A 14,180-nucleotide genomic window follows, 5' to 3' on the forward strand; every position below is an offset into this window, starting at 1 on the left:
CTACCGGATGGAATGATACAAACGTTTTAAGTTCTTTATACATAGGACCAAACTGCTTTCTAAAATATGTTCTAATTTTCCATAGTCCACCAGCGTACCAAATGTTAACATCAGGTATTCTTCTTAAGAGCTGCTTGAACTAAACAGAGAAATAGCTACACTCATGTTTTTGTGTATAATTTATTGAGGGCGAATACTTTTAAGTGCATATTAGCCCATTTTTGCATTTTTTTTTCTTTTGTTTTTTTTGTTTTTGCGGATTGCCAGATTCCTGCATGGTGGGCATGGGATTGAAATGTTCTATTTTGACTGATAGAGCAGAGCAGTCCGGTCAGCTAATGGAAGACAGCACCGGGGTATGGAGAGAAAAGAATGGTCTAGAAAAGAATACGAAAAGCTGGGAAGAAGTGAGGTCATTTGAGTGAGTGTGACAAAATTGTGAAATAATTAGGTAATTGCCAAGGGAAAACCAGCTTCTGCTTGGCTGATTTAACTGGCTGTTTGCATGAGCTCAACCCTGAATCTTCTCAATGGCTTCCCCCCCCTTCTCCAGCTCCAGTTCCAAACTCTGGGTTTGTGAAACGCTGATATATACAACCATGGATATTAGATGATTTTATTCCTTAGTTGGTAAGAGGTCTAGAATCATATGAAGCTTTTTATTTACCTCTCCAACAAAATTCCTAGAGTACGGTCTATTTTTCATACTTTTGTGAAAGGCACAGAATGCAGAGCCATAAAGAAATTTCGAGGCTTGCTAATGGGGAAGTTGAATTGTCTACACTCAACACATGCAGTGCAGTATAAAGATTGTTTTTTTTCCTTCTTTTCTTGTTTTATTTTTCTCTTTTCTTCTCTCTCTCTCTCTCTCTCTCTGTGTGTGTGTGTGTGTGTGTGTGTGTGCGCGTGTGTGTGTGCGTGTGTGTGTGTGTGTGTGTGTGTGTATTGTCAACTTGATTTGATTAAGTGATGCCTAAGATTGAGTGGCTTCTGGGCATGTCTATGAGGGTGTTTCTAGAAATGATTCACTTGTGGGACAACAAACGAAGGGGGACACCCACCCTAAATGTGGGCAGCACAGTCCAATAGGTTGGGGTCCTGGATGGAACAAGGAGGTGGAAGGAAGAAGCAGCTGCAGAAGCAAACTCAGTTCTTCTTGAGCGGGTGCTGGGATTGCTGCTGTGATCTCCCAAGGACTTCAGACTCCAGCTCCTTCCCTGTCCCAAAGCAGACAGGAGACTCTGCTGGGAGTTTCCAGGCCTTTGGTCCTGAACTGGGGTTGCATCCTTGGTGCCTCCTGTTCTGAGGCTCAAGCATCTTGGACTGAGCAGCTACTTGTACCTCCAACTCTGCAGCCTGTAGACAGCCACTGGGGACTATCCAGCTTCTGGTTGTCTGAGCCAATCTAATTAATCCCCTGTTTCTAATCATACCTTCATATATGTGGTGTTGGTTCTGTTCTTCTGGAAGACCCTGGCTAATACAGAGTGCAATTCCTTGCAACAGGTTTATCTAAAAACCAACTCCTATTTTGTTTTTGATAGATGGCTAAGAATAAGCAAGTTTTTTTTTTATTTCTATTACACTACTATGGTTGTTTAAGAAAAATAATTTGTGACTATTTTAGAAAATATGGAAAATTTAAAAAAGAATTACAGAAGAAAATAATTTATCATAATCTCAACATTCCTCTGTTAAGACAATTGAGTTTCTTTTGATATTTCAAGTGAATTGGTGATTTGCAGCTGAAAACATTGGCGCACACCTGATATCCCAGCTACTCAGGAGGCTGAGGAAGAGGATTGCAAGTTCAAGATCAGCCTAAGCAATTGAGTGATACTGTTTCCCAAAAAATATAATTTAATAAGGTCTGAGAATATAGTGATAAGAGTGCTTGTCTAGCATGTGCAAGGCGCTGGGTTCAGTCCATAATAGATAGGAGAGGGGGTAGAAGGAGGAGAGAGAGAGAGAGAACTGATGATTTTGCTATACCTTTGGTTTATATTGGCCCTTGACTGTCTGCAAAAATATTTTATCCCATTGAATTTCATTAGCTGCTTCAAACTCCAGCCTTTCTGGGGAAAGAGAGTGACATGGATCAGTTCACAATTGCATATAGCTTTTTGTTCCCTAAATTCAGGAACGGTTTCATCCTAGAAGGGTAGGTAAAAAGCCTGTTTGCCTTGCTTAGGGAGAAACCAAGGTTTAGAAAGAAGAAGCAACTTGCTCAGGGTATATATATAATTTGCAGTACTGACATGAAAACCTGCCTCCCAACTCCTAGCCCAGGGCATTTTTCTACTCAATTCTGCTGCCACCTTGGGATTTTTCCCTTCCCCAGGGGGGAAACATTTGAGTGAAACACACTAATGAGTCACTCTGGATCTCAATCCAGATGCAATAGGATTTCCTGCCAGGAACTAAATTTATGGGCAGAACCTTAAGTATGAGGGATCTATAAAGCAGAACTTTTGGATTCCCTGTCTGGAAAAGACATCCTCTGAGTAGGTAAATTGAAAGGTAGTCCCAAGAAAAGAGAATAATTCTCCTGAGCCCTATTTTGGAGGGTCCCAATGGATCTACAGGCACTTCTAGGCCAATAACCTCCCCGAGCAGTTTCTTCCTGTCCCATTTCTGAAGTTGCCCTCAAAGCCCTCCAGGATTCTGTAGGGAAGGTTCTGTAGGGTGTTGGAGGAATCTGACTCTGTGCAGGTTCCCCAGGACAGAGACTGTTTTGGACTCAGGGCAGATCTTTGAAGGCAAAAAGACCTTTGCCCTTCCACATTCCAGCTTGTATTGTTCTACTTATAAACAATGCGTTTAAACAGACTTCACCTTAAAGAGGCCTAGATTGTTCCTGTGAAATGCTTCTGGGCAATTTTATCCTCCTGGGAACCGGAGAGCTCTGCGGAGACCAACTTACTGGAAAGCTACTTAGAGGGAGGAAATGGAGTCTTCCTGGGGTCACCTGGGTTTAATCCTGTTAAGATCCAATTGGCTACACTTAAGTTTCATATTCCCCAAACCTAGCACAGTGCCTGGCCTGAAGAGAGTACTCAAAAAAAAAAAAAAAAAAAAAAGTTGAAAGAATAAATGAATCACTTGGTTGCGAAAGGGGCATTCTGTTTCTAAAAGTTCTTAAAGAAGAGCATGTGTAAAAGCCAAAGCAGATCAAAGTGGTGGGACTCGATGTCCAACAAGGAGCTCAACCTGCTCTTGGTGGCCTACAAGAACGTGGTCGGGGGGCTGCAGGTCTGCCTGGAGGGTCATCTCAAGCATTGAGCAGAAGACGGACATGTCCGACAAGAAGTTGCAGCTGATTAAGGACTATCGGGAGAAAGTGGAGTAGAGCTGAGGTCCATCTGCACCACGGTCCTGGAATTGTTGGATAAGTATTTAATAGGCAAAACAACTAATCCAGAGAGTAAGGTCTTCTATCTGAAAATGAAAGGAGGTTACTTCTGGTACCTTGCTGAAGTTGCAGGTAGGAGCTTACCAAGAGGCATTTGATATAAGCAAGAAAGAGATGCAACCCACACATCCAATCCGCCTGGGGCTGGCTCTTAACTTTTCTGTATTTTACTATGAGATCCTTAATAACCCAGAGCTTGCCTGCACACTGGCTAAAACGGCTTTTGATGAGGCCATTGCAGAACTTGATGCACTGAATGAAGAGGCATACAAGGACAGCACCCTCATCATGCATTGCTTAGAGACAACTTAACATTATGGACATCAGACAGTGCAGGAAAAGAATGTGATGCAGCAGAAGGGGCTGAAAACTAAATGCAAACAAGATGTCATCCTTCTTCCCTCAAGAAACCTTTTTACACATCTCCATTCCCGATTCCACTTGGATTTCCTACCGCAAAGAAACCCATTCATGTGTATGGAATCAACTGTTTATAGTCTTTTCACACTGCAGCTTTGGGAAAACTCCATTCCTTGATTTGTGTTTGTCTTGGCCTTCCTGGTGTGCAGTTACTGCTGTAGAAAAGTATTAATAACTTCATTTCATAGAAACATAAGAAATTCCAAACACTTAGTAGAGGACTAAAAATGTATCTGGTGTTTAAGTAATCTGAACCAGTTCTACCAGTGACTGTGTTTTGTATTACTGTGAAGATAAGAAAATGTAGTTAATTGCAATTTAAAGAGTGTTCTACATGACTTCTTACTTTCTACATTCCCTTCTTTATTCTTCTTTGAGGGTTTCCTTTCAGTAAGCAACCTTTCTATACTCTTACTGTATTCCTTTTTAGTGGGAATCCAGAAGTATTGGATGGAATGGGAGAGCACTTGATATTTCCTGGCTTGCGGGGGGGGGGGGGGTCACAAATTGAAATGCCTCCTATATCCCATGTTGTGGAGGTCATGTCCATCTGTGATCACAAGGAGTTTTCTTATTCACTCATCATTTGCTGCTGTTTAAAGTTGACAACTTCCCTTCCCAAAAAAATTCACTTACACCTCCTGCCTTTGTAGTTCTGGTATTCACTTTACTATGTAATAGAAGTAGCATGTTGCTGCCAGAATACAAGCATTGATTTTGGCAAATAAAAAGTGCATGTCATTTCTTAGTACACTAGAAAGGGGAAATAAAAGTACACAAGTCCAAGTCTAAAACTTTAGTACTTTTCCATGCAGACTTGTGCACATGTGAGAGGGTGTCCAGTTTGTCTAGTGATTGTTCTTTAGAGAGCTGGACCACTATTGTGTGTTGCTAATCATTGACTGTAGTCCCAAAATTGCCTTGTGAAAATGTTATGCCCTATGTAACAGCAGAGTAACATAAAATAAAATTACATTTTATAAAAAAAAAAAGAGAGAGAGAAGAGCATGTGTATATGTTGCTTTATGATGTGATGTGCCTACAAGGCGCTGTGATTTTTTTCATCTATTTTGTTAAGTCATTAGTCCCCATATTTATCTTAGTTATGCTCATCTCTAACTTACTGGGTTATGTTATATTTCTTGGTTCTCTTCAGGCAAAGGGAAATGTTTCTAGAATCTAAAAGATGTTGGTACTGTTTGGACTTTAATTTACTTAATTAGGCACCAAACTATTCCAGTGAATGAGGTATGAACTTCATTTGGTAATAGGAAAAACCTAAAATGAAGCCTTGGACCATGTAGAAAAGTAGTTGAGTAGTATTGCAAGTCTATGGAAATCCATTCTTCTGATATTAAAGACAGACCCACTATGTAAATTCAGGTTTTGTCAGAATTAAGCTTTTTTTTTTTTTTTTCTTTCCTTATTTTTTGCCTGGGGCCTTTGGACAGTTATCACCTATAAGGAAGATCTCTCCCCACCTGCTGACTCATGGGCCAGATTACAGACAATAGTCAGTTCCTTGTAGACGGTGGCCTTGAGGAAGAAATGGGGAGACTGCAATCCTAGGGCCTGGGGACTCTACAGCAGGAGGATTCGTGTTTTTGCACTCAGTACTGATGGAACCATGTACTGTGATTGGAAGAAGGGGGACTACACTCTTTCTTAATGATATTGCTAATGGTCAGAAGCTCACCATCTTTCCTGGAGGAGAAAGCTACCTGTCTCTGTGCTCTCTCACTCCTGTAACTTCACAATCACATTAAGGACTTTCTGGGATATAAAAAGAAGGAAGGAAGCCGGAATATGGTGGTGAATACCTGTAAACCCAGCAACTTAGGAGGTTGAGGCAGGAGTATCACAAGTTTGAGGTCAGTCTCAGCAATTTAGCAAACCCTTAAGCAAAATCTGGTCTCAAAATAAAATAAAAAAATAAAAAGGGCTGGGGATATAGCTCAGTGGCTAAGAATCCCTGGGTTCAATCCCCCATACAGAAAGAAAGGGGAAAAAAGGAGGGAGGAAGGAATACAAATAAAGAAAGAAAAGAGAAAGAAGGAAAGAACAGAAATCTATTATAAAGGGAGGGAATCAACTTTGCACTGGGGTTGGGCCCTTGTTCTCCCCATAATACCCAACCTGTAAAATATACTCAAATCAAACTTGAGGATGACTTTCTGCAGAGAAAAATCTACACTGTGTTTCTTTGGCTTAGACACTTCCCTTTGCACTTGGTATTAAAAGCCTTGGTTTCCAGGTACCTTTTTATGTGCAAACACAGCTATGGGACTCTAACTAGCCCTGCAGTTCCCTTAGTCTTTTAGCTTCTGACCTCAACCTCAGGTTGCCTCAGAGATATTTAATTGAGCTTGAAAAGACCAGCTTTCTCATCCACTTCCTTATTAACCGGCTTCCGGGCTGTTTTCAGTTAAGCTATTGCAACCTTCACACCTTTTCCTTCCCCATGGCGTTCTCTCAGGGTCTGAAATTAGCTGTGACATCACTGAGCTTAGTGTTGTAAGTTTATTACCTCCAGAATCTTCTCAACACCTCCAGGAGACTGATTTTTGTCTTGACTTCAGAGTTGCAAAACTAAGACTCTGGGGTTGCAGATGTAGCTCGGTAGAGCACTTGCCTGGCATGAACAAGGCCCTGGCTTTCTAAAGGAGGAAAAAAAAAAAAAAAAACCCTCAGATGCAAAGGTATGGATGACCAGCTACCGAGGAGGCCAAAGTTGGGTGCTGGAGGTTTTCAATTAACTGTAAAGTCCTTACCTGTCTGTGAGACCCATGGGGATGGTTTCCTTAAATGCAGCCAAAAGGAAACCAAGAGGTATGGATCAGAGGGGTCTTCAAAGGCTCCAAGTCTCTCAAGAATTCTCTTGGTTCTCCCAGAGACTTTCTGACACATAACCCAGGGATTTTTTTTTTTTTAACTGGGATTGAGCCCAGGGGTGCTTAACCAACTGAGCCACATCCCCAGCCCTTTATATATTTTATTTAAAGTCAGGGTCTCACTGAGTTGCTCAGGGCCTTGCTAAGTTCCTGAGGCCTGGCTCTGAATTCTCAAATTTCAGCCTCAGCCTCCCCAGAGATCTTTTTAACCATGCTACCTGGCTATTTTAAACCCTGTACCCTCAGGCCATGTTCTGTGGTTGAAAAGAAACATCCATGAGGGTAAATCAGGGTACTGAATGTAACATCCATCCATCCATATATAAGTAGAAAAAGAGGAGAGAGAGAGAGAGAGAGAGAGAGAGAGAGAGAGAGAGAGAGAAGTAGGAAAACAACTGGGGTCATGAAAAAAATCAAAATATCAACACTCTTGAGATTTAAAAAACCAATTTAATCCAAGCTGTCCTCTGTTTGGGATGTCACCAGATCTTCCCAGTCACTGAGAAAGTTTCCATTAGCTTCTGTGGCTTCTAACTTGGGCACAAAGATGGTGTCGTGATAAAATGAACATGTGAAAACTACTTTGGGCATCTTTTGGATCATGAATAAGTATAAGAAGTAGGGTGCAATGAAGCTCTTTTCTAAAAACATCGATTGACATTATCTTAGTGCAAGAAAAATTGGTTTACATTCTAGAATAAGAACTTATGAGCATGCCTTCTTGGAGATATAACCAATTGCAGACTTACCTCTGGGATATAAATGCATACCCTGCAGGTTGATCCTGGTTCTCATTTTCTTAAAACTCTACATCTTATCACTGCCTCCAACATGGAATTTAGGGAATTAATTTTGATCTAATATTCAAACCAAGATGAGCCATCTCTCTTCTTTTTGGTCCTTCACTGCCATCCCCTCCTGTCATTTTACCCAAATGCAAGAACATAGAGTCCAGAATTTAGAAGGATAGTAGTGGTAGATTACAAAAGGGCATCAGGAAAGAAGGAGGTTCAGGAGAACCAGCCTCTCCCATGTGACCGGCAAGAGAAAGAACATCAGAGAGCACCAAACTGACAAAAAAGAAAACAGGTTCATACGTGTGCTTTTGAAAAGGTCTAGCATTGTCAAAGATGCTATTTTAAATAAATGTAAATGTTTCCAAAGCTGGAAGTCAGAGGACCCTTGCAGTTTTTCAGGGGAGGTACAAGAATCTACTGCAGCAAAGCATGAAATCCAAGCATCCATGGGTCTAAATTCAAGAAGCAGGCAAAAGATTCAAGATGCATTTATGCCTGCGGTATCTGGAGAGCTAGAACTGGGCCAAGAACAAGATGACAGCCAAAATAAACAAAGGGAGAGCTGATGTCATTGTCTGGATAAATTAGGAGAAAGACTAAAAATGACTTGACTCGTTCAGACAGGCATAATTAGGCACTGACATCTTCATTTAAGCATCCCGACAGCCAAATGCATTTGATGTGGACAGTGCCTACCTACAGGGATATTAAAAATTAAATACAAATTAGATAATTTTAGCCATTTCCAAAAAGATTGCTTTTGTGTGGAAGAAGTGATTCATTCTAAAGGATTTTAGACTGAAGGAGAGAAATTCAGGTTGATTGAATCCTGTTTGGACTGTGTAGACAAGATTGTGAACCGCTGAATCATGCTGTAGAATGTGACTCCCAAAACAGCTGAAGACTGAGTTCTGGAGAATTCTGCCTGCATCCTTTCTTGGCATGGTTTCCTGCGCTCCTGATGCATGTGAACTACACTTGGCAACTGTCTCATTAATGCGTTAGCTTTCATCTGGGAGTGAAGAAATAAAAAACAATCATTCAACTCTTAGGTTCAAAAGTATTCATTGTGGAGACAATGTCTAATGAAGGCCCAACAGGTCTAGGGACAATGTTAGGCTATAATCTCAAATTTTAAAAGCAGCTTATAAATTTGCATCTTCCTCTATGTTGTGGGTGTATGTGCACATGTGCGCACTTGGAATTAAACCCAGGGCCTTGCACATGCTAAGCATGTGCTCTTACCCACCCCCCACCCCACCCCTGTGCACTATTCTTCTTCCTTTTTTTTTTTTTTTCTCTCTCTCTTTCTAATGTTGGTGATTGAACGCAGGGGCACTTCAGCACTGACCTATATCCCAAGCTTCCTTTTTTTTTTTTTTTTTGAGACAGGGTTTCGTTAAGTTGCCCAAGCTGGCCTTGGACTTGTCATCATCCTGCCTCAACCTCTTGAGTCACTGGGATTACAGGCTTGCACCACTATGCCTGGCCCCTGTGTTCTGTGGTGCTGGGAATTGAACCCAGGGCTTTGTGCATGCGAGGCAAGCACTCTACCAACTGAGCTCTATCCCCAGTCCCCGCTGTGTTCTTAATAAAATCAAAATGTGTTGTCTGTGGGCAAGGGGTAAATGGAAGTACAGGATGTGAAGACATTTGCAAACTATAATTTTATATTATCTTTAAAATTAAGAAGATGTATTAGGAAAAAAAATAGGTACATGGTGACTCATCTCTTAGAAATTATTATCAGGAGTCTCACCCTAATGTGATCAAGGAAATGGATAAATGAAAGCTTAAGGATAAAAATCGATAAATATTTGATGGTTTACTCTGTAGACGACGCTAGGAGCTAGGAACAGATGAGGAATGCCCTTATTCACAGCTGGCTACCAACTAACACAGAACTCATCAGTGGATCCTAAATGTCATGGGCTCACAGAGGAAGGCGCAAGGGAGGGGCAAGATGATTTCAAAGGCAGAAGCAGTCATTGTGTCATTTTCTTGAAGTAGAAGTGTGGAGCAGGCTGTGTGTGTGTGTGTGCGTGCGTGTGTCGCATGACTGTGTGTAAATGGGTTTCTTGTCAGCTCTTATACTATTTTGCCTCTTTCCCAGCCTCATCTGTTTTCCAACACTGTGAGGAACTCTTTTTATATGTTATCTGTGTTTATTCTCATGATTGATCTAGAGTGGTAAAAATATCCTTATCTTTTATATGTAAGGAAATGCTTTTTAAAGTGTTTATAAATCTGAGTTGGATGTGGTGACACAGCCCTGAAATTCTAGTGACTCAGAAGGCTGAGACAGTGAGAATCACAAGTTCAAGGTCAATTTCAGCAACTTAGTGAGGCCTTGTCTCAAAATTAAAAAAAAAAAAAAGAGCTATAAGTGTAACTCAGTGGTAAAAGCCTCTTGGGTTTAATCCCCAGTACCAAAAAAAATCAAGGGCTTATAAATCTAAACCTGAGAGCTTCTCTCCTTAAGTCTGGAAAGTATAGGAGTCTACCTCTCTCCTACTTCTCCAATCATCAGGCTTGTTCTGCATCCTACTGAGGCAAGGGTGAATTGAACTTCCCATTTGCCTAACTTTAACCTCTGTGCAATTTTGCTAGTACTTTTGGAATTCTTATGTTTGAGACAAATTAGCCTTTATTCAACAGAATGCCCCCAGTCACTTTGGGTGGTAAGCGAGATGTGAGGTCGGCTTGCAAATTAATATGTCTTTTTAAGGACCTTTCCTAGTCACAGAGAAAATTAAACCCTGGAAAGAATTTGCCTCCACAGCCCGTCATATGCTATGCTTTACAGACTACCCAGCCAGGTCGGTGGGTGGGTGGGGGCCTGCGTGGAAAAAAGAAGGGGTTAAGCAATTTATTTTCAAGCACGTTGTTTTTTATTGACAGAATCTCTCTCCAGGCGGTGTTCACATGCTCCCAACTGTGGCTTTTAACTTGGCAGTGCTGTTTAAGCAAACAAACCCAGTCAGTTGAATGCAATGATTAACAGGAAGCTGGGGAGCTGACACAGTTACCAGCCTTGGGCTAGGACAAGAAGCGGGTCTGAAGTCCTAGAGCGATGACTTGCAGAACAGCCACCTCACCCATGAGTGATCTCACTGTGGGAACAGGTACTCTCAACTGGCCACAGCAGCTCCCAGGGGGCGGAGGTTTGGGAGGAGGGTTTTGCAGAGGAAGGGACCGGCAGGCAAGGCAGATGCAAAACAGCTACTTCAGAAATGTGTCAAAGAAAAGTGAAAACGCAACAGAGCTGTAAATGAAGAGAGAAGGGAGAGGGAAAAAGAAGAAGAAGAAAGCAAGAAAGAAAAGAAAAAGAACTGTTGGCTGCTGATGAGAAGTGTGTCTACCAGGAGGATGAGGTTGGAGCCCGCAGGAGACGTGAGTTAACTGGATCGAGGCTCTGATCTCATTTTTCCAAAGACGTTTTGCTCATTTCCTGCTTCTGAACGATGGGCTCTTGGAAGTACTGTCTTTTTAGTGTGTCTCTTATCACTGCCTTGGTTTTTGTATGTGTTTACAACAATAAGTTATGGGAGAACACGCACTTTCTGAAGGCTGCCCCCATCAACAACTCGATGCTGGCTGAAGTCTGTCTCCAGATGTTGAAGGAGGAGGTGTTCTACCCAGTAGAGACTGTATTGAAAACTACCTTCCGTGAATCTACCTGCTACGAGTACAGAGTTCAGAGTCATTATATAACAGAAACACTCTCTCAGGAAGAAGCTGACTTCCCTCTGGCGTTCACCCTGACCATCCACAAAGACTTTGACACTTTTGAGAGGCTCTTCAGGGCCATTTACATGCCCCAAAACGTCTACTGTGTGCACGTGGACCAGAAGGCAACAGTTGCATTTAAGGATGCGGTGAAACAATTACTGAGCTGCTTCCCAAATGCTTTTCTGGCTTCTAAGATAGAACCTGTGGTCTATGGTGGGATTTCCAGGCTCCAGGCGGATATCAACTGCATGAAGGACCTGGTGGCCTCTGCCGTGCCCTGGAAGTATGTCCTCAACACCTGTGGGCAAGATTTTCCCCTGAAAACCAACAAGGAAATAATTCAGTATCTGAAAGGATTTATAGGGAAGAACCTTACCCCAGGGGTGCTGCCGCCAGCTCACGCAATTGGACGGACTAAGTATGTCCACCAAGAATTATTGAACAGCAAAAACTCCTACGTGCACAAAACAGGGAAATTAAAATCTCCTCCTCCTCACAATATGACCATCTACTTTGGCACTGCCTATGTGGCCCTCACAAGGGAATTTGCTAACTTTGTTCTCCAAGACCAGCAAGCACTGGACTTGCTCTCCTGGTCCAGGGACACCTACAGTCCTGATGAACATTTCTGGGTGACTCTCAATAGGATTCCTGGTATGTATGTCTTTTTGGTTGTGGTTTAAGAGACAGGGTCTTCTTCTGTTGCCCAGGTTAGACTTGAATTCCTGATGATCCTCCCATCTCAGCTTCCTGGGTAGCTGGGATTACAGACACATGCCACCACACATAATTCCTTTTTTTAAAAAATAAATATGTCAGTACTGAATAAGCTGCTTAAGAGATGGTAAAAGAATTGACATTCACACTTCTTCACAGTTTCAAATGTTAATTTTTTAAATGGGGAATATTTATTTGTCAATGTTATTTTAAAATTAATTCTAGTTTTTATTCAGAAATTATAATTATATGCATTGATGGGGTCTGTGATATTTTGATAAGTGTATACAATGTGGAATGATTGAATCAAGACTATTAACATATCCATCACCTGCTTTACCTATCGTATTTTATGGTGCCATGTTTGAGATTTGGTATCTTAGTTATTTGAAATATATAGTACATTATCATTGACTATAATCACCCTGATGTGCAATATTTCTCAAAATATTCCTCTTGTCTATCTGAAATTTCATAGCTTTGATCGACGACTCTCCATTCTCTCCTGTACTCCATTCTAACTGCTGTCAGTGAGTTCAACATTTTTAGATTCCACACCTCAACTCTATTTGGCAGCTGAGAAACAGAAGCATAGATTAGCAAAGCCAAGTTGAAAAACTTGACTGTCTGATTAGATTCTGCTGATATACCAAGCTGCCTCACTGGGCCCAGAGACCCATAGGCTCACCTATGCACTTAGCCTACATACAGGGAGCAAGACATACAACTTTTAAATTTTTTATTTGCAAGTTCTTTCCTGGAACTGAATCAGAAAATTAGAGCACCTTAAGGATTTCTGGACCAACACCTTCATTTTACAAGAAAAAAGGATTTCAGTGTGGTTGGACCATATACTCAAATATAATAAACACCAAAAGCATCTATTATATGCCAGCTGACTTTCGCTGGGCTCAGTGGCACACACCTGTAATCCCAGTGGCTTTGGGAGGCCGAGGTAGGAAGACTGCAAGTTCAAAGCCAGCCTCAGCAACTTAAAGAGGCCCTAAGCAACTTAGTGAGACTCTGTCTCAAAATAAAAGCTAAAAAGGGTTGAGGATGTGGCTTAGTGATCAAGAAACCCTGGATTCAATCCCTGATAGCAAAATTAAATAAACAAAATAAGGGTGACTTTCAACTGGGTCTCTGTTGTTGCTAAGTCAATTCCACCTTTTCCTTGGTCTAATCTCCAAGTTATTTGATAACCTTAAGTTGTTTGCAGTGAACCTCTCAGTTGAACTAGTCCAGCTCAAAAAAAAATAAATTAAATAAATAAATAAATAAATAAAAATTCTCAGGCTCAAGGAGAAAAGTCAGTGGAATCAAAATGAGGATCAAGTTTATGGTTTCTTTTCATTGGTGGTTGCTTATAATAATTGGCTGTATTAAAGCTTTTAGACACATCGAAGGCCAGGTCCACTTCCCAGAGGATCTAGTGTAGCCTCCAGGTGATTCTCAGGTTCCAGCCTCTGCAGAGGCATGTTTGAGATGTTAGCACACAACTTCCTAGACTTAGAAGGCTTTGAACATCTGCTCTTCTAGAGCAGGAAGGAGTCATGTAATGAAAAAGAGAAGCTCAGGCAGTCAGAGACAGGCCCCTACAGCTGTGCAGGAAGAACTGTAGAATGCAAAATATGGAAGGTGAAAGCCATACTTCTCTCTTATGTATGACTTAACCCATGATGTAGACCATCCAGGCCTGTCACCAGACCATAGGGGAGCTGCTGACAAAGCAGTCTCCCAAGAAGGTTAAAAGGCCAAACCCCATTTTTGGGGGGAAAGGATCCAAACAAATAAAAAAGATATTCAATCTAAAGAAAAAGACTTAAGAGACATTTATTTGTTTTGTAGGATCGGGGATTCAATGCCCTAGGGGTACTCTACCACTGAACTACATCCCCAGTCTTTTATTTTTATTTTTTATTTGGAGATGGTCTTGCTATGTTGCCCAGGCTGGTCTTGCATTTGTGATCCTTCTGCCTTGGCCTCCCAAGCCCCTGGGATTACAAGTTGGCACCACCAGGCCTGGCTTAAAGTGTCTTAACAAAAGATATCTCATGAAAGAAAAGTAGGACCAAGTCTGTCATTTTGGAAGATGAATCTAGGGTTACTGGGTGAGAGACAGGAGAACCCAAGGAGCTTCAAGGTCAGTGAGCAAAACCCAAGGATGCAGAGGTCAGGGAGATGCTGCCAAGGGAGCCCCAAGTGCTGAAA

General features: G+C 41.6%; 1 protein-coding gene and 1 pseudogene across 2 annotated transcripts in view; both read left to right on the plus strand.

The window, feature by feature from the left end:
• The first annotated feature begins 3,189 nt into the window (after positions 1–3,189).
• On the plus strand, positions 3,190–4,036 carry LOC114102724 (14-3-3 protein theta pseudogene; annotated as a pseudogene).
• Positions 4,037–10,564: 6,528 nt separating this feature from the next.
• LOC114102663 (N-acetyllactosaminide beta-1,6-N-acetylglucosaminyl-transferase) overlaps positions 10,565–14,180 on the plus strand; it is an 80,067-nt gene continuing 76,451 nt past the window's right edge. Inside the window, exons 1-2 of one of the 2 annotated variants that reach the window (XM_071613681.1) lie at positions 10,565–11,906; positions 12,448–12,638. In XM_071613681.1, coding sequence (XP_071469782.1) covers positions 10,985–11,906; positions 12,448–12,503 — 978 coding nt within the window. In that variant the 5' untranslated portion in view covers positions 10,565–10,984 and the 3' untranslated portion in view covers positions 12,504–12,638. Of the gene's footprint in view, positions 11,907–12,447; positions 12,639–14,180 lie in introns of those variants that run through there. The other variant, XM_071613677.1, reaches the window with a different exon arrangement.

Source organism: Marmota flaviventris, chromosome 6 (assembly GCF_047511675.1).
Source record: "Marmota flaviventris isolate mMarFla1 chromosome 6, mMarFla1.hap1, whole genome shotgun sequence".
Classification (NCBI taxonomy): Eukaryota; Metazoa; Chordata; class Mammalia; order Rodentia; family Sciuridae; genus Marmota; species Marmota flaviventris.